We start from the raw sequence: 23,290 nt of genomic DNA on the forward strand, positions 1-23,290 counted from the left end.
AGTTTGCATCCAGAGGTGCAAAGCCACTCTGCACTGGGTTCCAGTTTGAATCCAGAGGTTCAAAGCCACTCTGCACTGGGTTCCAGTTTGAATCCAGAGGTGAAAGCCACTCTGCACTGGGTTCCAGTTTGAATCCAGAGGTGCAAAGCCACTCTGCATTGGGTTCCAGTTTGAATCCAGAGGTGCAAAGCCACTCTGCATTGGGTTCCAGTTTGAATCCAGAGGTGCAAAGCCACTCTGCACTGGGTTCCAGTGTGAATCCAGAGGTGCAAAGCCACTCTGCATTGGGTTCCAGTTTGAATCCAGAGGTGCAAAGCCACTCTGCATTAGGGTTCCAGTTTGAATCCAGAGGTGCAAAGCCACTCTGCATTGGGTTCCAGTTTGAATCCAGAGGAGCAAAGCCACTCTGCACTGGGTTCCAGTTTGAATCCAGAGGAGCAAAGCCACTCTGCATTGGGTTCCAGTTTGAATCCAGAGGTGCAAAGCCACTCTGCACTGGGTTCCAGTTTGAATCCAGAGGAACATCTTTGATTCAGAGGGAACACGTGCTCTGTAAAGCTCTGCTTGATATCAATGTTTTAAAAAGATTGATTTATCTTCCTTTAATAAAAATGCTTCTGATTCAAAGACTTTGTGAAGGAACGCTTTGACTTGAATTTATTGAATTTATTTTAAAAGAAGAAGGTATTTCTTGTCCTTATTTATTCTAGTGAATTCTGATTATTTAATATTTCTTTGTGATCTTTTTAGATTGTTAATTTTGTTGATGTTTATTTTGTTTTATGATTTATATTTTTGCAAATGTTTAAACCTGAATAGTTAACATCACATCCTGTAAATATAATGTATGATGTCCTTGATTGTTTTATGTTTCATGGGGAACCTAATTGCTGCAGGTCTCCCTTGAAAAAGAGATCTATGATCTCAATGGAACAATCTGGATAAATAAAGGTTAGAAATGAAATGACACAACAAAAGCCTTTGCAAGTTAAATAATATAAACACATCTTGAGTTTAAAGACTAAGCTTATAGAAAACTACTAACAAAGAACCAAAACAACGATAACATCTATAAAATAAATGAATTATATTTATAAAGAAACTATTTAAATAAATGTTTGTATTAAATATTTTTATTTTGCAAAGTTCTGCTCTGTGGAGATGTTTCAATAAAGTTGTTGAATTGAACTCCTTACGCTTCTGCTCATTATTTATTCATAGAGCACATGTTAAACAACCTCAGTGACCAAAGTGCTGAACAGAGAACACATACAAATAGAATAACACAATAAAACTATAATTAAAAACAAGCACTATAACTAGAAACATATAAACACTAGGGGTTTTTCACCAACTAATCGACTAATCGACTAGTCGACTAGTCGGCGCTGTAGGCCCTAGTCGACTAGTCGTGAAAAAAATGGAGGTAAACGAGGTGCTGCAAAATGCTCCAAAACACGTCCGACATTCTTATGTATGGCAGAACTTCAACGAAGATGTAACCAACTCCACAGTGAAGTGTCAGTTGTGTACAGCTGTACTGAAGTACAATACAAATGCATCTGCTATGCGCAACCATCTGAAGATGAAACACCCGCTGCCGACAGCTAGCACTAGCAGTAATGCTAGCACCAGTGAGCAACGGACCGGCGTCAGCACTGAACAGAGGCAAACGAACAGCAAGAAAACACGGGTCAACAGTGATGCGGATGATGAGCTACGGGATTACTGCCAGCGGACACCGCATATCCCCACAATGGATAATCCACTGGAGTGGTGGGCAGAAAACGTGCACCGCTTCCCCCGCTTTCGAGGAGCTACCTGGCTATTCCAGCCACAAGCACCCCGAGTGAGAGGGTTTTTTCCCTGGCAGGCAACACTGTCACCCGAAAGCGGTCAAGCCTCCTTCCCTCACATGTCGATGCGTTGGTGTTCAAACCAAACCAAAAATATGGAAAGGTGGACGTTATCGTGGAGGACAGCGAAGTGTTGCGCAATGCGCTGTTGCGCACTGGATTTACGTGCCATTGATGTAAACAAGAGTTTTTTGCTGTCGATTTTGGTGAGTCCAGTTACTCTTTGTTATTTACTCATGTAACACAAATTAAAATGCAGTGTTTAATGTTACTGTATGAGTTCCAATATAAAATACAGTTGTAAACCTCTCTTTGTGTGTCTTTATTATGACGTAACTAGTCGACTAGTCGACTACTATTTTGAAAAACGTGTCGACTAGTAAATATTGGTAGTTGTGAAACCCCTAATAAACACATAAAAATGTCCAAATGTAATAGTCAACCGGTATTAATGATGAGATAAGACTTTATTGATCCTGAAGGAAACTGTTGAGCCATAGTTACAAAGATACGATAAACACAGCAGCATGATGATAATCACACTGTACCCTAACAGAGCAGTTGCATATATCTCCAGGAAACAGACGGTCTCATCATGGATGTAAATATTAACAGTAGTGCAAGAAAACGTAGTGGCAGATATGTCATTGCACGTTATCATTAATAATAATAATAATACTGCACATGTTATAGCAGCGAGTGTTATACAGTATGCATTCAAACTTCGCACCCTGAGCATCACAGTGCTGTAACAGAGTCTCAGTAACACTTCAGTCATCTCAGGACGGGTTCCTCTGCAGGTTGCTTTTTCCTTCTGTTGATGCATTAGGAGGCGTGCCGTCCCGGGCCGGGCCAACAGTCTCAGAGGCTCCATGTGATCCTGCAGGGGGGGTGTCGCTCTAAAAAAACACTTTCCCACCACCCAGGCTGCATTTGAGAGCTTCTCTTCCTCCGCTGCGGACACAGGATTTAGCTTTTTCCTCTGCTGCTACCTTTTGGGATATTTCCATTACCGGACAGTGACGGACTGCTGCGGCATGGGCGACGCTCAGTCTGCGCACCGCGACGCTGAAGCGGCAGAGGAGCGGAGCGGGGACGCGCGGGACGATGAGCAGGAAACTGGAGACAAGGTATCTGATCATCACTCACTGAAACACTGCTGTGATGCAGCAGCAAACCCTTCACTGCCTCATTTATCTGTTCAGAAACCGGAGGCGAGGTATCTGTCATTGTTCAGCCCTTTATGCTGTATAATGGCCGCATGTCATGGAGTGTAATGTCGTATCTCTAGACCTTTCTATGAGACAACTTTGTTTACCTAAGAGGTCTTTAGCCATGGTACATACATACTTCAACACATGCTCAGTATCACTCCGCGCTACATCAGTAACATCCTGATAGACACAGTATCTGATCATCACTCACTGAAACACTGCTGTGATGCTGCAGAAAACACTTCCCTGTCTAATGTCTGCAGTGGTGATGTTCAGCACGGTGGTGTTAAAGCTCTTAGCAGCAGTCAGTGTTGTGCAGAGTAGAAATGCTGAGGCTGAGTGTTGTTGCTGCCAGCAGGACAGAGCAGCTGCCAACACATGCATTGACCCTGAGTCTCAGATGTGTTTCAAACTAAGTCCTTGAATGTTTGGGTAAACTGCATCGAGCGCAAGGGGCTACTTTTATTCAGGGGTCTTTCTAAAAGTAGCTGACTCTTGTTCTGTGGAATTGAAGGAGCCAAAGATGCTTTCCTGGCTTTTCTATGTTAGTTTCAACCGGCTTGAGCCCCTCTTCATGGTTTCATTGATGCAGAGCAATTTGCATTTACCGTAAAAAGGGTAGTGTGCAGAGTGATGAGCTCTCCTCGGAGGAACCTGTGAGGCCCTGGGGAGACCTGGGGTGCCTCTCTCATCGATGTGTTGTTCTGCAGATCACATGAGAGCAGGAAGTCAGAGAGAGCACTGAGAGGAGGGAAGCAGCCGTCATGTGTTGGGAGAGATCAACACGAGATAGTGATTTCGCAGCACTCGACCCGTTGAGACGGGCGATAACACGATTAGGAAGCAGGAGGCCGTCGTTTCGCGCTCACACATCGTATGTCCCACGGCTTTGGTTTCCAACGTTAACTCCAGTGAGCTGGACGAAAGTGTTCCAGTATCATGTTTGTGATACTCTCGGAAAACTGCATTGATTTGAACTTAGTTTACATGCAAAGAACCAGAACGGGGATCAGGTGGCAGTGAGAGGACAAGATGGATTCTGCAGAGTTTGTTATGACAAAAAAATGCATGAAAATAAAATGTTGGCGAGTTAAATGTCTTTGCATGACGGTGTCAGTTACAATAAGACATATCTAAAAACATCAGTTTGCTTACAGTATCACATTTTTTAAGGGTGTTTGCACCTTTTTTGTTTTAATGCCTGGGCTAACCCTAACCCCCAAAATACCAACGCTGCAGACAGACAAATCAAAAAGTCTAAAATGCAGTAAATATTGTTTTTAAGTTAAATTACATTTTGGAAAACTGACACATAAAAGCATTACAATGTTATTTTCTGGGTTAAAAGACGTAGTACTAGCCAAGTCTACACAACAACTTTAACATGCAAACAAATTGGTTTTGGGCGCAACAGAAATGATCATTGTTGTCGGGAAAATACCGTTAAAATAAAACCGGGAAACTGATTCATTTATTGGATCCGCTCCTAAAACTCCAGAAATGTTTGGAAACATTCGGGGTTTGAATATCAAAATCTGCGAGGCCACATGTGCACTTTGTGTTTTCTAAATACATGCCTTGTTATTTATGCTGCAACGCAAACATGTCTCCATCTGGATCCATAAAGTACTTCTTATCATCGTGTATCTTATCATCGTGTATCTTATCATCGTGTATCTTATCATCGTGTATCTTATCATCGTGTATCTTATCATCGTGCAACGTCTCTACGTTTTGGTCGTTTTCCCCTAAAGCTCAACAGCTTGAGACTGAAAACAACATGCAGCCTGTTCCCAGATCAGAGTTAGGCGAGGTGCGTGCATTTGAAATGTTGAGTGGAAAATCAGCTCACAGCCTCAGAATCACATTATGCACTTTGGTCTTCAGGCATGCAGTCGTTTGATCCGATGATTTGATTCTACATTGAAGGCTGCAGTAACTCAAGATGATGCATCGCTTCGCTCTGGTTATCATTCAAAACATGTAACAAACGATGGCTAGGATTAATCTTCCGTATCAATGTCCAACACGGTCTTAGCCGGTATTAGCAGATTTCTGTGTTTCCACATTATTAAGGAACATGTTCTCCGTGTTCCCTGCTCAGACTAATCTGGATCAGAACTAGATACTTGGACCTTTAGGGTTATTTAGCCGTGAGAGTCCCATCAGACCCACTCACTGCTGACTGGGCTGTTGTTGGGACTCAGAACAGGAATCTGCTGCTCCAGTTAATCCCAGATTTAACATTTTTGTTTCATGGAAGTTCACATTCTGATGGATTAGGCTCATTTTTCTCTGGATTTGAGCAAATACTCATACCACCCATTTAGATATTCACAATAGCAGTTAAATAACACGATTACCCATACCCAATGTAAGCGTTGAATTAAAGGCTCATGAAAGAAAGGATTGGATATTCATCTTAATATTTGTTTTGATTGGCTTCAGTTGTTTTAATGATGAATTACAAGCTGCTTGGAGCTAGTTTAAGAAAGCAGTCATAATTCCCTGATATCGATTTAATATAACTGTGATACAAGTCCCTCTCAAACAACTGGATTTAATCAAGTTCCTCCCAGGAAACCATGCACCACTCTCAGGGGTCAAACATTGATTAGCTCTCCTGCAGATTACAGACACATGTCAGGGTGAAAAATAGGTTGCATTTAGAAGATCTCAGGGAACTGGTTTCTAAACACAGTTTCTATTGATCCCAGGAAAAAAGGATATTGTTAGTCTCGAGCAGTGTTGGGCAAGCTACTTCCAAAATGTAATACAGTTAAGTACTTATTACTGTCTCTGAAATGTAATGAGTTACACTACTTTTATATTACTTTTGAGTTACTTTCACCAAAATAACGGCAAAAGAATGGCTAGGTATTTTAAATGCTGAAATGTAGTTTAGTGCAGCTCACCCAGTGAAGGGCGATGTGGTGTAGCATAACAACTGTGTAGGCCCTTAAGGCTACTAACAACTTGTATTACACGGCTTAGTGGAATACTCCATTCTGATGTAAATTCTTAACATGTGACACGTTGTTAATACAGTACAGACCGCTGTCAAGGACTATAATGAAGGTTGCTAAGGAGGACCAAGAAAGAGAAAGGAAAAGAGGTTAAAAAACAGAGCGCTGGACGTCAGATAAATCACCAGAAGAAGGCAGACAGGAAGTAAACACTAACAGGAACACGGTATGGACTACAAACAGGAAGTAAACACTAACAGGAACACGGTATGGACTACAGACAGGAAGTAAACACTAACAGGAACACGGTATGGACTACAGACAGGAAGTAAACACTAACAGGAACACGGTATGGACTACAGACAGGAAGTAAACACTAACAGGAACACGGTATGGACTACAGACAGGAAGTAAACAATAACAGGACACGGTATGGACTACAGACAGGAAGTAAACACTAACAGGAACACGGTATGGACTACAGACAGGAAGTAAACACTAACAGGAACACGGTATGGACTACAGACAGGAAGTAAACAATAACAGGAACACGGTATGGACTACAGACAGGAAGTAAACAATAACAGGACACGGTATGGACTCTGTAGTTTGTTTAGTATATGGCCGTGTAGCGGGGTGATGTGCAGCGAGGCGGGCCTTATGGGGAAGAGAACATCCGACATGGGTCTGAAGTACCAGTTCTCAAGATATCACTACTTTAAAGGGAAACCAGCGCTTGTGAAACTAATTTTACAAACAAGGATATGTTAAACCTTTACTGCCTAAAGCTCTACAATATTATCTTTCCCAGAAAAGCGAGGATGCATTGTATGAATTCTTTGTGCTTTGTTTCAGCCTCTCGTGAACAACGGGCAGGTCTCTGAGGTCAGTGGGAAAGCAGAAAGCTCGATAGCTGAAGTGAATGGTCTCTGTGAGGAGCACGTTCGTGCAGACGGTAGGTTCTCTTTTACTATTGCTGCACATTACGACTGGCACTGTCAGCAGCATTTGAACAGATGCATTAGTATTTGTTTGCAGCTGATTGAGTTTCATCTCACTCATCAGTCTCGTACAGCTCTTTGCATCCAAGTGTTTTAATATTTAATCTCTTTCCTGGTTTAGCTTTCCTTTCACCAGAGAAGGATGATTGGGAAACAGAAAAGCCACTCAAAGAAGAAGAAACACTTTTAGAAAACGTTGAAATAAGAGAAAAGGAATCTCTGAATGAAGCTGATGCTGACGAACCTCTGGAAGTGATAGAAATGAATGCAAAGCAGAATGACATCAATGAAAGCTTCAGGAGATTTTTCAGCAACATTGGTTTGAAGCTGACGGTAAAGAGTGGCTCAGGTGACGTAGCATCAGATGACACCAACAAGGAAGACCCAAACACACCAGAAGACATTGAAGATACAACAAAGGAAACCACAAGTGAGAATCCTGAAGAGAACACTGATCGGAACATGGCTCAGGAGACGTATGACAATGATTCAACAACATGTCCCACCCTGAGTGACGTCACCCCGGAGGACGCTCCACAGACTGCGGAGGAGGAAACACCAGAAACCAAAGAGGAAGTTGAGTCTGATTATGTCGATGCAGAAATGCCTGCAGAGGGAGATTCACAGCAGGAAGCCACGCCCGAAGAAGAACCAGAATCTCCTTCTGGTCCGGAAGAGGCGAAGGTCGTGTCTCCAATTAAAAGATTTTTCACTACTGGAATCTTTTCTGGACTACGGAAGAAAAAGAAGCTTCCAGAAGAAGAGACAGCTGACAAAGAACTGGAGGACCTTGGGAAGAAGGAGGTTTTAGAGACGGCCGAACAAACTGAACAAGACCACCACCGGGATGAAGAGGACATCCGTCATGAGGCTGAAGCAGCTGCAGTTGAGACAGAACCTAAAGAACTGAGAGGGGGTAAGACGCCTGCCGCTCAGACCCCAGATCCTCTGACCATCATCGTCACTGAGCCTGAAATCCTGAGTCCTCAAGAGAAGGAAAAGGTTCAAGCAAGTCCTCTGAAAAGGCTGTTTTCAGGTTCTAGTTTAAATAAACTACCCAGAAAGCAAAGGAGCAGGAGGTCAAGTGATGCAAGGATGTCTGACTCTGGAGAACATGTTTCTGATAAAGTCATATCATCGACTGAGTCAGACGAGAATCAGAAAGGAGAAGTTCGTGCACAATCGTCTGCAGAAGAGGAGGAAGGTGCATGGGCTTCCTTCAAAAAACTGATGACTCCCAAGAAGCTCAGGAAGAGACCGTCAGTTAGTAATGAAGAGACTAAAATCAAATGTTTAGTGGAAGAATCAAAGCCAGTCGAAGGAGGGCAAATATCCAATCACAGCACAGAAGAGGGCAACAAACGAAAAGACTCTTCTGTTTCTTGGGAATCTGTTTTGTGTGGATCTGGAAGGAGACGAAGCCGTAAAACATCCGACTCTGAGGAGGAAACCCCTCAGAATAACAACGATACAAACAAGCAAGACACTGGCTCTAAAGGTGGCGCAGAGTCAGGGCTCGAAAGCTCTCATGAGGTTGATGAAAGTGTAAGTCCTTCAGAGGCGGACGCAGGGTCCACATGGAAATCATTGAAAAGGCTTGTCACCCCGAAAAGGAAATCAAAGGATGAAGATGAGAACAAAGACGGAGTGCAATCTGATAGTGAGTCTACTCAAGATGAGTCCTCATTCTCAATAAAGAAACTTCTACCTGGCAGAAAGAAGAGAAAGTCTAATGAAAAGCCAGACCAAGTGTCTTCAGACGAGGCGGATAAGGACGTTGCTTCAGAAGACGAAGACTCGGAAACACCAGCTATTGTTCCTTTGTCTGAGTTTGATATAGTTGAGACAGCCGTTCAAATACAAACACAGGCAGACATAGAGAGGCGTATTCCCAAGGAAGCAGACCATGAAGTCCAGCGAGGCCTCCTTGATCAGAAGGCCGAGCCAGTCCTACAGGGGGTCTGTGTGCAAGCTGAAGCAAACAAAGTCCAAGACAAGGAAGATGCTCTAGAGAGCAAGGCGCCTTCAAGCCCTGCTACAAATGAAGAGTCTGATGAAACAGAGTCACTCAGTAAACCACAGCTCAGTGACATCCCAGAGGAGGCCACCCCAGCTTCTGTCACAGAGGACGCAGCTAGAGACGACACTATCGCAGAGGACCTGATAGAGATCACATCCGAGGCCTTTACTGCACCAGAGCCTTTGGACACCACCCAGGAGGATGAGACTGAAATGATCTCTGCAGTTTCCCAGTTATCTTCAGAGTCTTCCAAAACATCTGGCAACACGACACCAGTTCCAGCCGAATATGTCGTGAAGGAAACAGATGCACTTCTGTATCAGGTTGTTGAAACCATTTCCATTAGCCCAAAGGAAGTTCCAGTTTGTTCAGATGATGTTAGATCTGATAGAGTGGTTGTTTCCGTCTTGCATCAAATAATGGACACAATTGTAAAGAAAGGGCAGACGGTTCTTGAAATACACAAAGGATTAGATGCAACTGACAGTAACCCAGATCTAGATGTAGAAGAACTAGAAGCAGTTGACAAACTTACAGCTAGCGCCCAAACGGAGAGCATATCTGAAGTCAATGGCTCTGTTTCCACAGAGATCGTATATGAAGTTCATACAGAGGAGTTTGACACTGCTGAAATGGCTTTGGATGATGTACATGAGGTTGATGTTACACACCCGGAACAAAGCCTTAAAGAACTAGAAAGTGTTGATGAGATCTATCAGCTGGGGGAATGCCTATCAGCTGCTTCTACAGATATATTCCCTTCAGGTGAAGACATTGTCCTGGAGGAAGGATCTCTAGTTGAGGCACATCTAGCTGAAACAGAGCCCCCAAAGAATGACCCTCAAGTAGCAGCTGGAACAGAAGCTGAGGAAACCAGGGATGAGGCTATGGAGCAGGAAGTCCAATCTCTGACAGAAAAGGAAGATCTTATTCACAATGTCACTGATCAAATTCAGGTTGAGGATAAAGATGAACCACCAGTAGAGGCCAAGGAGAAGCAGGAGTTGGATCCAGAGGAGGGAAGTGTTCAATCCCCTGAAAAGGACATTATATCAGAAGACATACCAGCAGCGGAAACACATGAACACAAAGAGGAAACATTGCCCCTTACTGAGGTCAACGTTGAGCCAGAGAAGGAAGATGAACTAGAAACAGATCTTCAAGAACAGGAAGCATCAGAAGCTCTGCAAACCTCCACTTTGGTTTCAGAGGAGGGCAGTGATCAATCAGCAACAGAGGAAGTACAATCAGAGGACTTTCCTGAAGCAGAACCTGTCACAGATCAACTCGAACAGACAGAAGAGTGTCTCGCTGAAGCTAGTGTTGAGCCAGAAGAAACAAAAGAGGATTTATTACCTCTAACCGAAGGCAATGTTGAGCAAGTTGGGGCTTCCAGAGCAGTTGAAGAAATATTAGAAGCTGAAAAAGCATCTGCATCAACTTCAGAGGTAGGTAGTCTTCTTTCTCTTGAAAATGAAGAGATCCCAGGGGATGTTTCAGCAGTGGAAGCAGTTACAGATGAACCCAAAGCAGAAACAATGCCTTGCACTGGAGACAATCTTGAGCCAGTGGATGCTCCCAAAACCAATGATGAAATACCAGAAGTATTAGAGGTTGCTCAAGTACCAACATTTGAACCTCCAGAGGTCAGAGTTCAATTGCTTGAGAACGACATCATATCAGAGGATGTTCCCGAACCACAGAAAGTTATAGATGAAGCCAAAGAGGAGACACTACCTTGCACTGATGCCAATCTTGAGCCTGCGGTTCCTTCCACAACTCAAAATGTTCAAGAACCAGTAGCATTGGAAGCTGTTGAAGCACCAGCATCAGATTCAGCAGAGGTCTGTCTTCAATTGCCTGAAAAAGAGGTAATATCAGAGGACGTCTCAGTATCAGAATCTGAAGTAGAAGATACCAAAACCGAACATGTTTTAGCACCAGAAAAACTGGAAACAGATCCAGGAGAAGCTGTTCAAGCAGCCATATTAGACTCAGAGGCAGGTAGTCTTCTACCACTGGAAAAAGAAGTGATATCAGAGGATGTACCAGCTGTAGAAACAATAACATATGAGCCCAAAAAGGAAACCATACCTTGCACTGAAGCCCATCTTGAGCCAGGGGATTCTCCTAAAACCAATAATGAAATACCAGAAGTATTAGAGGTTGCCCAAGTACCAACATTTGGACCTCCAGAGGTCAGAGTTCAATTGCTTGAGAACAACATCATATCAGAGGATGTTCCCGAACCACAGAAAGTTATAGATGAAGCCAAAGAGGAGACACTACCTTGCACTGATGCCAATCTTGAGCCAGGGGATTCTCCTAAAACCGATAATGAAATACCAGAAGTATCAGAGGCTCGTACTGAAGCAAACATTCAGCCAGTAGATGAAGATGTTCAAGAATCAGTAGTATTACCAGCTGTTCAAGTACCCACATTAGATTCAGAGGCAGGCAGTCTTCAACCACTGGAAAAAGAAGTGATATCAAAGGATGTAACAGCTGTAGAAACAATAACAGATGAGCCCAAAAAGGAAACCATACCTTGCACTGAAGCCCATCTTGAGCCGGGGGATTCTCCTAAAACCGATAATGAAATACCAGAAGTATCAGAGGCTCATACTGAAGCAAACATTCAGCCAGTAGATGAAGATGTTCAAGAATCAGTAGTATTACCAGCTGCTCAAGTACCCACATTAGATTCAGAGGCAGGCAGTCTTCAACCATTTGAAAAAGAGGTAATATCCGAGGATGTTTCAGGTGAAACTAAAGAGGAAACAATACCTTGCTCTGAAGCCAATGCTCAGCTAGTTGATGCTCCCAAAACAAGTGAAGAACCAGAAGTATTACCAGCCATATTAGGTTCGGAAGACGTAATAGAAACAATTCCTCTAAATCAAGAGAATACTGAGTCAATGGAAATACCAGAAACTGAACATGACCAAGACGAAGAAATAATACAAGCTGTTCAAGCATCGAGATCAGATTCAGAGGTGGGTAGCCCTATACCACTTGAAGAGGAAGTAGTGTCAGAGGATACTCAGGAAGCAGAAACCGTTACAGAGGAACCTAGAGGTGAGACGATAACTCCCCTTACTGTCACCTCTGAGCCAGTGGAGGCTTCCAAAACGGGACATATTCAAGAACCAGAAGAAGTGCAAGCTGTAAAAGAAGCAACATCAGATTCAGAGGTGGGTAGCTTTCCATCAATTGAAAAAGAGGTAGTAACTGAGGATGTTCGTGAACAAAAAACAATATCAGATGAACCCAAAGAGGAAACAAAGCCTTGCACTGAAGCCGACAGTGAGGATACTTCCAAAACAGTGGGACAACAAGAAATATTAGAAGCTGTAGAAACACCTGCATCAGATTCAGAGGTCGGTAGCCCTCAATCGTTTGTAAAGGAGGTTATCTCAGAAGATATTCCAGTAGTGGAAACAGATAAAGATGAACCCAAACAGGACGATGAAGTGGAGCCGGAAGGAAGACTACCAGAGGAAGCTGCCATAACTGAACATGTCCAAGAAGCAGAAGTACTACCATCTGATTCAGAAGCTATAGTGACTGAAATAAAAGCTGATGAAGGAACATCAATGGATGTGAAGGAGGTCCTAGAAGATATTGAGGGAGGTAATGCTCAGCAGGAGATATTAATAGAAGGCGTTCCAAAAGCAGACGTTGAGCATGTCATGGCTTCAGTTACACATGGGATTGAAAATGAAGTTGTGGCCCAACTGGATACTTCTTTAGAGACGGCAGATTATCAGAACACAGGAAGTATCCCACAGGATGTCGTGGTTGAGCAGGAAAACTGCGTACCTGAAGTTGTAGACGAGATACAAACATTGACAGCAGTTTCTTTATTCAAGGATGAGTTAGAGACTTCCACACCGTTACTGAAAGATGAAGCAGATGAAAAAGTAGAGGGAGGCAGCGTGGTGGTAATGATGCATGTGCCATCTGTCGAGTCTGAGGACAACCACAGAATTCAGGTGCAGGTGGTGGACGTTGATGTAAAATCAGCCGAGAGAATTCAGGACTCAGTGCTAGAGGTAGGGGTCACAGAAGACAAGGAAGTCATCGCTGTTTGTCATGAAACAGTCACAAAGGTCTTCTCAGCAACTCCAGAGATTGAAGAGGAACTAACTAACAAGGAACTCAAGGTGGCCATTGAAGAAGTCGTCCCACACGTAAAGGAAAACTTACCAGAACCTGAATCAGTGGTGGAACAAGAAGGCGTAGATCCGCCAGAAGCTATCAAAGAAGTGGTTCGAGGTGAAGCTGAGGCTCCAAAAGCAATGGAGGATAATAGTGAAACATTTAGAGAAAGACAAGAAGAAGCCTCTACTGTTGTCCGTGATGTCTCTGCACCTGAACAAGTGTCCAAGGATCGTGGTCCAAATCAACCGGAGAGTCCAGATTCCGCCATCATCGAAGAGAAACAGGATTTGGAGGAAACTATAGTTGAGCAGGAAAGATGCAAAGCAGGGGTTGTAGTAGAAGAGGTCAAACTGGATCAAAGGATTCACGAGGAAGCTCAAACGATCCAGAGTCCGATTGGAACGCACGGTAACGCTGGAATAGCTACCCCACACAACACTGGGATCATCTCCTCAACAAGTACCGTCATCGAGTCTCCTCCAAGTGTTTCTATTGGACTCAAACTCAACACACAGTACAGACGAGCGACTTCACAAGCTCCAGACGTGTCGGGGGTGGGAGTTCAGGCGGGGGAGGAGCCTGTGAACCAAACACAAAGAGATGAGAGCGAGATACAGGTGAAAGAGAGAGCTGTTCAGGAAACAGAGATCACAGAGCTAGCCTCAGACTCAACAGAAAGAGCCGTCGTCACGACTCCTCCTGTCCTCCTGGATATTCACATCCAAGCGCTGGAAGAAACCAAACCAGCGGAGAGAGGGACCTCTAGTGTCCCGGAGGCAGAAACCAAACCAGCGGAGAGAGGGACCTCTAGAGTCCCGGAGGCAGAAACCAAACCAGCGGAGAGAGGGACCTCTAGTGTCCCGGAGGCAGAAACCAAACCAGCGGAGAGAGGGACCTCTAGTGTCCCGGAGGCAGAAACCAAACCAGCGGAGAGAGGGACCTCTAGTGTCCCGGAGGCAGAAACCAAACCAGCGGAGAGAGGGACCTCTAGTGTCCCGGAGGCAGAAACCAAACAACCTGTGAAGCAAACCGAGAGAAGAGGAGTGTCCCGAAGCCAGCCGCTTACCTCTGGAGCTTCTGCCCAACAAGTGGAGGAGCCAGTCGGAGCAAAGGAGGAGGAACATGAGCAGGATGTGTGGATGGATGCGGAGGAAGACATTCAAGAGGAAACCGAGGCGGCCCGTAAAGAGAAGGAGGAGTTTCTGGAGCGATGCAAAGGAGACGAGGAAGAGGAGAAGGCAGGACTTGAGTTAGAAACGGCTCCGAATGGAAAGACGGAGGAGGAAGAATGTCATCTGGAGAGTGATGACGATTTCGCTGTTGCACTCGAGAGTCCTGACCCCGAAACAGTGAGCGTCAGCACGATGTAGTGGGACTGGTTTCCCCCAAAGTCAGCGTCAGTAACCAGGTGAGCCTCTCCAGTGACTTGTGATTTTTGAAGATTTACACCATTGCAGTTTTTTTTACTCGATCTTTTTAAACTCTTGAAACTGCTAAAACGCACAATTAGCAAAATCAGAAATTCTTCATTTTCATGCAAATCCAACTCCAATTAAGAATCTTTATCTACAAACACAGCAAATCAGACTCAATATCAGATACATCTATATATATTTTCTATATAAAGTAATAAAGTAAACACAAACATTTCCCAAACTGGGATCAATAAAGTACCTGTCGGTCTATCGGTCTAGTTCTCTACTAAGTCCAATCAGCACAACAGTGGATATCGTTACTACATCACTTTTGCATATTTCATTAAACTTTAATAAAATACACAATAAGAAATACTTAGTTTTAAGGAGGCCCTGTTCTGCTCTTTGTGGTGTTCCCTGCTGTGTAGGTTTTTAGTGCATGTAAATGGTCTGCTAAGGCTCAAATCCAGAAGTTAAATGATCCTTTTATGGTTATTATGTTTTAAGTGTAAACCATTGGGTTTTTATATCTGGCATTTTGCCGTGTGCAAGCATTGGAACATACCAAAGACAGGAAAGACCTCATTTTGAAAGACAACAGTATAAGTAAAAGAATGTGATTACATTTAATGCAATGTCAAACTGAATTGAAACACCATGCTCCTCTTACCCCTCTTTCTGCAGGTTGGACAATCAAAGAGGACGGCGTTTTCAAAAAGCCTTTGAAGAGTTTCACCGGCAGAAAAACAGGAAACTGCATTTTGAGGCTTTTATTGACATCGAAAAATCTAAGTTTGTATGTAAGAGTATTTTATGAATATGAATATCATATATAAGTGTGTGGTTAAACAGAGGAGAGTGCTGCAGGGTGCTCGGCTCAGGGTGCTCGGCTCAGGGTGCATGCAGAGTGAGTTTTATTACTAATCCGGTCTTTCTAATGATATGAATCATGTTTTTGCAGATTTATCAGATGTCTCACTTTAGCGCTTTCAATTCATTAAAGGTGGGGTAGGTACGTTTGAGAAACCGGCTCGAGATACACTCTGGAATGCTCTGAACATCCCGATAGCAATGAATATCTGAAGTGCTTTGAAGCCGTGGTTCTGTAAAAAGCACGACCAATCATCTGAGCCGGCTAAAGTAACTGGATGGCCTACCTGTCAGCCTTCCATCTGTGCACAAACTGATCTCTGCCCTCATTGGTCATGTGCGCGTTCGTGTGTGTTGGAGGAGGGGCTCTGTGAGGAAGTCTGAAGGAAGGGGCAGATTTGTTCCGGTTTTGTATTTTCAGATTCTAGCGCCCTCGAGCTGGTTTCTCCAAAATGACCTACCCCACCTTTCAGTATTAATAAAAACATTAATAAATGTACCAGGACAAATCAGAGCATAGCAGTGTGTCAGTATATGTAGATATAAACCTTAAACCTTAAACATTTGTTTTCATAAAGTTTAAGAATGTATTAAAAACATGAATGTGATTTCTGCAGCATACTGTATATTATCTTGTACATAATGAATGTTTTAATGTTTTCAAATCCTTTTTAATCCACGAATATTTCTACTGTGAGCATGACGAGGGCATGGCACAGCTTTGAATTGAATATCTAATTAATTACACAACTTAATGAATGACATTATAATCAGCCAAGCCTTAAACTCGACGGCAGCTTGACCTCCCAGCTGTGTGTGAACCTAATGAAACATCTCTGCTGATCTGTGACTAATCATAAATCTCATTATAAAGGATTTATATTTACATATATATTTAAGTGTTTTATGAATAAAATATGATTTTATTTGAATAAATCCATTCCTGTATATTTCGACTTCCTCTTGTTTTGCTTTTTTTTCTTGGACATGGAAACTTATGGTGATTATAAGTCAGCTTTAGATATTTTACTAAGGGTTGCAAAATTCCGGGAATTTTCAAAGATGGAAACTTTCCACGGGAATTTACGGGAATAAACTGGGAATTTTCTAAATTGAAGGTTGGCTCTTCGTAGGGAACTTAAATAGTTGGGGAAAGTTTATTTTAATACACTTGAATGTCCAAGCCAAAGCACACGTTCCTGTTTTCATTCTTCAATTAAACAAATAATTGTTCAATAATATAATAAAAAGTTGTTCTGTTCTCCTTTAAAAAAATGTTTTCATGTTTTTTGTTTAATTTTGCATCGAATATTTCCAAGATTCCCCAGCTTAACTTCCCATGGAAACTTTCCGCCCCTTTGAAACCCAATTCTACTGAAGTCAAAGTAAGATCATGGCCAGATATTTACATAATTCATGGATCTTTAGATCATTTCAAGCAAACATTTCAGAAAATACAGGTTTTACCCTTTAAATATTGAGATGTCATTCTTTGAAGCAGTAGATATATTTGACAAAACAAGTCATTTCAACACTGGAGAATACGTGGGACACATTTAAAAGACTTTATTGCATCCTTTACAACACACAGCAAAATAAATTAAAATATAAATCATTGCATTCGATCACAGGAGTCATTCTACACGGCGACAGAAACTCTTCAAAACGCCAGAAGAGATTTGTGAGTTTCCGTGAGGCACCTTGTCTCCAGCAATGATCTTCAAGAGGAAAGATATATATATATGTGTGTGTGTGTGTGCTTGTGCGTGTGTGTGTGTGTGTGTGTGTGTGTGTGTGTGTGTGTTGAAGTGTTTATACTGAGCAGCAGGAACAGTAAGACATTCAAAATGTTCATGTCCACTTCTCGATTTCATTCCATCCAGGAAAAAGAAATCCAGAAATCATCTTTAGAGTCACTGAGAAGAAATACTGCAGAGGTGACTCAGGTGATTCTCCTCAGGTGATTCAGGTGATTCTCCTCAGGTGATTCAGGTGATTCTCCTCAGAAGATCATTTTTGAAACTTCAAACAATACCTGCAAGAAACCAGAAACACATTTTATGATCTAACTTTAAGGAGGTTCTGCTTTTTGTGGTGTTAAGATCAATTATATTTTCATAGCGCTTTCCAAAGGACTCGAAGTCGCACAGTGTGTTCTCCAGGTGTTAGTGCATGTGAAGGGTCTGCAGAGGCTGAAATCCCTGAGTTCCTGCAGAGGGAGATTCTCTCACACACTCTCGTTTGTTTATAGGATGTCAGATGTGATAAGATGTTCCTTAAAAAATTATATATATTTATAAAACGGACAAGTCAAATCAAGCAATCTGATTGGTTCTTAGCCGTGATATAATGAGCGTATACCACGGGTAGAATTGTAGTTACTTTTCACAACAAGTCAGTATCCCTCCGCGTCTGAGAGAAGCTACAACCGTTACAGCTGTTACATTACGTCCGTTAGGAAACTAACTAACTAACTAACTAACTAACTAACTAACTAACTAACAAACAAAGGTCAAGATGGAATCATGTAGGGGATAATGTGCAGCAAGGACTTATTGACCGTTGTTAAGGACGCTCACATCTGCCGAAAGAAGTCCGGTCGATTTAACCGTATACAGTTGGGCTGAAAAGCAAACTGCATGTAGTTTGCTTTTCAAACTGGAACAAGAAAGCAGCGGAGAAGTAACGGGCAGAAGCCCTCCTTTTTACGCAGCGGTCCAGACATACACATCAAAGGGTAAAACATATTCAGTGTGCAGTTCCTTTGGCATTAGGGCAGGGATATCTAGATACTTTTGAAGGTTTGACATAATGAATTGTGCTACTTTTAAAGCAAGCAACGATGTTTTCAAATCTGTAATCAAAAAGGTCCGCAAAAACGCTATCGACCAATCAGATTGCTTGATTTGACTTGTCAGTTTTATAAATATATCTACATTTTGTCCGTTACGAAACAAACTTACAAAGCATAAGATGGAAACATGTACGGTTAACTTGGACCTCGGGGACCGGAGAAAGTGGAGCAATATTCTCGCCACGCCAAGTAACAGCCTAGAACAACCTCAACCTATACAAGTGACCTCGTAAGCCATGCTACTGATGCTGGACAGGTTTTCAGTAGATGCACAATAAACAGCAACACATTAATGTAAATAAACAGCCAAATAATGGATCAACGCTCTCTGTCTAATATGTTCGCTAGCTGTTAGTGTTGTTGCATAGCAACCACTATGTTTCGTGCAGACGGCAACGGAGGGACTATTTTATTTTGAACATCATTATTTACTAATAAAAACTATTTAAATTAGAGTGTGTCGGGCCGAATATGCTAATGAGCATATACCACGGGCGTCGTTCAATATATTCATGAACAACCTGCATACATTCATTATCTTTAACCAAAAAACATTTCATCTCAATTCTTCATGGATAAAACATTCTAAAAAAGAAAGAAATGCTCCCAATGAAATAAAGAGGGTTAGGCTCGCTGTCTTTTTATTTCTCAGAATTACCAAATCAATGTTCATTAACTGCAGGAAGTCGGGGTAATAAATGAAGCTCTTCATGGAGACGATCTGTGGACAGCTCCTTCTGGACACGGATTTAGTTTTAGTTTGCATGAGCCAAATGTTACGAAACAGACAAACTAAATAATGAATGAATGCTTGAACACAAACTAAAGCCATCCATCCTCATCCATGCAGAGCAAGGCGCCCCCTGCTGGAGGACCGATGGAGACATGTTGACCAAACACACAACCTTCTTCTTGAGGGACGAGCGGATGAAGATCAGATCTACTTTCTCTCTGAATGGAGGTATTATTAATAATTGGGGGTTTGTTTGTTTCGCTCACCTCGATGGTGATGAGGATGATGATCATCCACTCCAGCCTCAGACTGTGTTTCTCACTCAGGTGACTCCTCATCAGGTCGGTCAGCTGAGAGCAGTGCTCCAGCTTCTGGTTCACCACCTGCACACAGAGCATATTATACATATACAGCATATTATACACACACAGCATATTATACATATACAGCATATATACAGTATATACATATACAGCATATATACAGTATATACATATACAGTATATATACAGCATATATACAGTATATACACATACAGCATATATACAGTATATACATATACAGTATATATACAGCATATATACAGTATATACACATACAGCATATATACAGTATATACATATACAGTATATATACAGCATATATACAGTATATACACATACAGCATATATACAGTATATACATATACAGCATATATGCAGCATATACATATACAGCATATATACAGTATATACATATATACAGTATATACAGTATATACACATACAGCATATATACAGTATATACATATACAGTATATACACAGCATATATACAGTATATACACATACAGCATATATACAGTATATATACAGTATATACATATACAGCATATATACAGTATATATACAGTATATACATATACAGCATACAGTATATACACTGTATATATACAGCATATATACAGTATATACACAGTAAATACACTGTATATATATATACAGTATACACAGTATATTATACAGCATATATACTGTATAATATACAGGAACAGAGGGAGAGGGGGGGACGTTGAGGAGGAACAGAGGGAGAGGGGGGGCGTTGAGGAGGAACAGAGTGAGAGGGGGGACGTTGAGGAGAAACAGAGTGAGAGGGGGGGGGCGTTGAGGAGGAACAGAGTGAGGGGGGGCGTTGAGGAGGAACAGAGTGAGAGGGGGGACGTTGAGGAATAACAGAGTGAGAGGGGGGGCGTTGAGGAGGAACAGAGTGAGAGGGGGGGCGTTGAGGAGGAACAGAGTGAGAGGGGGGGGCGTTGAGGAGGAACAGAGTGAGAGGGGGGGCGTTGAGGAGGAACAGAGGGAGAGGGGGGGGCGTTGAGGAGGAACAGAGGGAGAGGGGGGGCGTTGAGGAGGAACAGAGGGAGAGGGGGGGGGCGTTGAGGAGGAACAGAGGGAGAGGGGGGGCGTTGAGGAAGAACAGAGCGAGAGGGCGTGGCGTTGAGGAGGAACAGAGGGAGAGGGGGGGCGTTGAGGAGGAACAGAGTGAGAGGGGGGGGCGTTGAGGAGGAACAGAGTGAGAGGGGGGGGCGTTGAGGAGGAACAGAGGGAGAGGGGGGGCGTTGAGGAGGAACAGAGTGAGAGGGGGGGGCGTTGAGGAGGAACAGAGTGAGAGGGGGGGGTTGAGGAGGAACAGAGTGAGAGGGGGGGCGTTGAGGAGGAACAGAGTGAGGGGGCTTTGAGGAGGAACAGAGTGAGAGGGGGGGGCGTTGAGGAGGAACAGAGTGAGAGGGGGGGCGTTGAGGAGGAACAGAGTGAGGGGGGGGTTGAGGAAGAACAGAGTGAGGGCGTGGCGTTGAGGAGGAACAGAGGGAGAGGGGGGGCGTTGAGGAGGAACAGAGTGAGAGGGGGGGGCGTTGAGGAGGAACAGAGTGAGAGGGGGGGGCGTTGAGGAGGAACAGAGGGAGAGGGGGGGCGTTGAGGAGGAACAGAGTGAGAGGGGGGGGCGTTGAGGAGGAACAGAGTGAGAGGGGGGGGTTGAGGAGGAACAGAGTGAGAGGGGGGGCGTTGAGGAGGAACAGAGTGAGGGGGCTTTGAGGAGGAACAGAGTGAGAGGGGGGGGCGTTGAGGAGGAACAGAGTGAGAGGGGGGGCGTTGAGGAGGAACAGAGTGAGGGGGGGGTTGAGGAAGAACAGAGTGAGAGGGGGGGCGTTGAGGAGGAACAGAGTGAGAGGGGGGGGCGTTGAGGAGGAACTGAGTGAGGGGGGGGCGTTGAGGAGGAACAGAGTGAGAGGGGGGGCGTAGAGGAGGAACAGAGTGAGAGGGGGGGGGCGTTGAGGAGGAACAGAGTGAGAGGGGGGGGCGTTGAGGAGGAACAGAGGGAGAGGGGGGCGTTGAGGAGGAACAGAGGGAGAGGGGGGGCGTTGAGGAAGAACAGAGCGAGAGGGGGGGGGCGTTGAGGAGGAACAGAGTGAGAGGGGGGGGCGTTGAGGAGGAACAGAGTGAGAGGGGGGCATTGAGGAGGAACATGAGGAGGAACAGAGTGAGAGGGGGGGGCGTTGAGGAGGAACAGAGTGAGAGGGGGGGCGTTGAGGAGGAAAGAGTGAGAGGGGGGGGCGTTGAGGAGGAACAGAGGGAGAGGGGGGGCGTTGAGGAGGAACAGAGTGAGGGGGACGTTGAGGAGGAACAGAGTGAGAGGGGGGGGGCGTTGAGGAGGAACAGAGTGAGAGGGGGGGGTTGAGGAGGAACAGAGTGAGAGGGGGGGGGCGTTGAGGAGGAACAGAGTGAGAGGGGGGGGTTGAGGAGGAACAGAGTGAGAGGGGGGGCGTTGAGGAGGAACAGAGTGAGGGGGCGTTGAGGAGGAACAGAGTGAGAGGGGGGGGTTGAGGAGGAACAGAGTGAGAGGGGGGGGTTGAGGAAGAACAGAGTGAGAGGGGGGGGCGTTGAGGAGGAACAGAGTGAGAGGGGGGGGGCGTTGAGGAGGAAAACTGAGAGGGGGGGCGTTGAGGAGGAACTGAGTGAGGGGGGGGCGTTGAGGAGGAACAGAGTGAGAGGGGGGGGCGTTGAGGAGGAACAGAGTGAGAGGGGGGGCGTTGAGGAGGAACAGAGTGAGAGGGGGGGGGGGCGTTGAGGAGGAACAGAGTGAGAGGGGGGGCGTTGAGGAGGAACAGAGTGAGAGGGGAGGGGGCGTTGAGGAGGAACAGAGGGAGAGGGGGGGGGCATCGCGGAAGTTTTCCTCCTTCCTGTACTCAAGTATTTATAAGTATTTCTCGTCTGAATATAGCAAAAAGACGTTCATGCTCTGCAAGCCAAGACCTCATATTTTAATCAACAAGAAACCAGAAATAACCGTAACGCGAGTTTTTCTAAAACATAATAAATCCATGCGTTGAACTTTCCTGTCGGCTCCCAGACCGTGGTCGAGGAAACAGGGGGGATGACTCTCTGTCGTCTAACGTTTCACAAGATACATCACAGACCTTTGCTTTTTCCCGCTGCCTCGTTTCACCTCCAGAAAACATAGACCCCGCTCGCTCACTCTCGCTCTACCATACCCACTCTCACATGCACGCGCCACACCCCTCTCTTAAAGGGGTAGCGATCTCACTCTGCATGACCCTAATGTCATAACACATGTGTGTCTGAGCCGCACCGACTGATTCTTAAAGAGCGGGTCATTCTGGAGCTGCTCGGGTTCTGAAGCAGACTTCAGTGTTCGGTGTCTCTGTGCCGCTGTAACTTCTGTTCCTTCAGCTCTGTGTCACTCACACACTGGCTCACCGCCTCAGTGTGAGTGCCGCTGCTGATAGGAAGTCGCTTCAGTGAGCATTTCACAAAACAAAATGCATTTTGGGACATGTAGTTTATGGGCAACGTGCTTAAGCAGCATGTAACCGTATAATTAACTGTTTATATTCTTTGCGAGCTCTCGCGGGCCTAATAAAATGAGGTCTGGCCCGCGGGCCTTGAGTTTGACACCCCTGTGTTAACGGATATATTTAAGAAGTACAATACATATATATATATATTTCTCCTGAGTACAGGAGACTCACGTTGACCCTGCGGTTGATGTTGAGGAACTGGCAGGTTTTGTCGTAGAGCTTCTCCAGGTTCTCTCGGTCCCAGTAGAAATCTGGAGTGAGCAGCAGGTCTGACCTCAGGTTGATACAGTGTCTACACACACACACACACACACACACACACACACACACACACACACACAC

At 44.3% G+C, this 23,290-nt stretch overlaps 2 protein-coding genes across 4 annotated transcripts in view; one reads left to right on the forward strand and one right to left on the reverse strand.

Annotated features, from left to right (window-relative positions):
• Positions 1 to 1,389: 1,389 nt before the first annotated feature.
• Positions 1,390 to 16,462, forward strand: akap12a (A kinase (PRKA) anchor protein 12a). 2 transcript variants are annotated; one of them, XM_079692714.1, is made up of 5 exons: positions 1,390 to 2,062; positions 2,783 to 2,986; positions 6,892 to 6,991; positions 7,159 to 14,629; positions 15,321 to 16,462. In XM_079692714.1, the coding sequence occupies exons 1-4, from the start codon at positions 1,421 to 1,423 to the stop codon at positions 14,589 to 14,591; spliced, it is 8,379 nt and encodes a 2,792-aa protein (XP_079548840.1). In that variant the 5' UTR covers positions 1,390 to 1,420; the 3' UTR covers positions 14,592 to 14,629; positions 15,321 to 16,462. The 2 variants fall into 2 exon arrangements, with proteins under 2 accessions (XP_079548840.1, XP_079548841.1); XM_079692715.1 differs by having other exon boundaries at positions 1,973 to 2,062; positions 2,657 to 2,986.
• Positions 16,463 to 17,057: 595 nt separating this feature from the next.
• The window catches only part of rmnd1 (required for meiotic nuclear division 1 homolog), a 17,695-nt gene continuing 11,462 nt past the window's right edge, over positions 17,058 to 23,290 (reverse strand). For both annotated transcript variants that reach the window (XM_079692720.1, XM_079692719.1), the window contains 3 exons: positions 23,120 to 23,240; positions 19,360 to 19,476; positions 17,058 to 17,541 (listed from right to left, as the gene is read on the reverse strand). In XM_079692720.1, the coding sequence (XP_079548846.1) occupies positions 17,509 to 17,541; positions 19,360 to 19,476; positions 23,120 to 23,240 (271 nt within the window). In that variant the 3' untranslated portion in view covers positions 17,058 to 17,508. The remainder of the gene's footprint in view (positions 17,542 to 19,359; positions 19,477 to 23,119; positions 23,241 to 23,290) is intronic.

Source organism: Notothenia rossii (assembly GCF_949606895.1).
Source record: "Notothenia rossii genome assembly, chromosome: 7".
Lineage (NCBI taxonomy): Eukaryota > Metazoa > Chordata > Actinopteri > Perciformes > Nototheniidae > Notothenia > Notothenia rossii.

What these genes read in the sequence shown, in the direction of transcription:
- akap12a (XM_079692714.1), top strand. Translation starts at nt 1,421, where the DNA reads ATGGAGGTAAACGAGGTGCTGCAAAATGCTCCAAAACACGTCCGACAT. An exon ending in AGCAGGAAACTGGAGACAAG is followed by an intron (nt 2,987 to 6,891) that starts GTATCTGATCAT and finishes GCTTTGTTTCAG; the next exon opens with CCTCTCGTGAACAACGGGCA. An exon ending in GGAGCACGTTCGTGCAGACG is followed by an intron (nt 6,992 to 7,158) that starts GTAGGTTCTCTT and finishes TTCCTGGTTTAG; the next exon opens with CTTTCCTTTCACCAGAGAAG.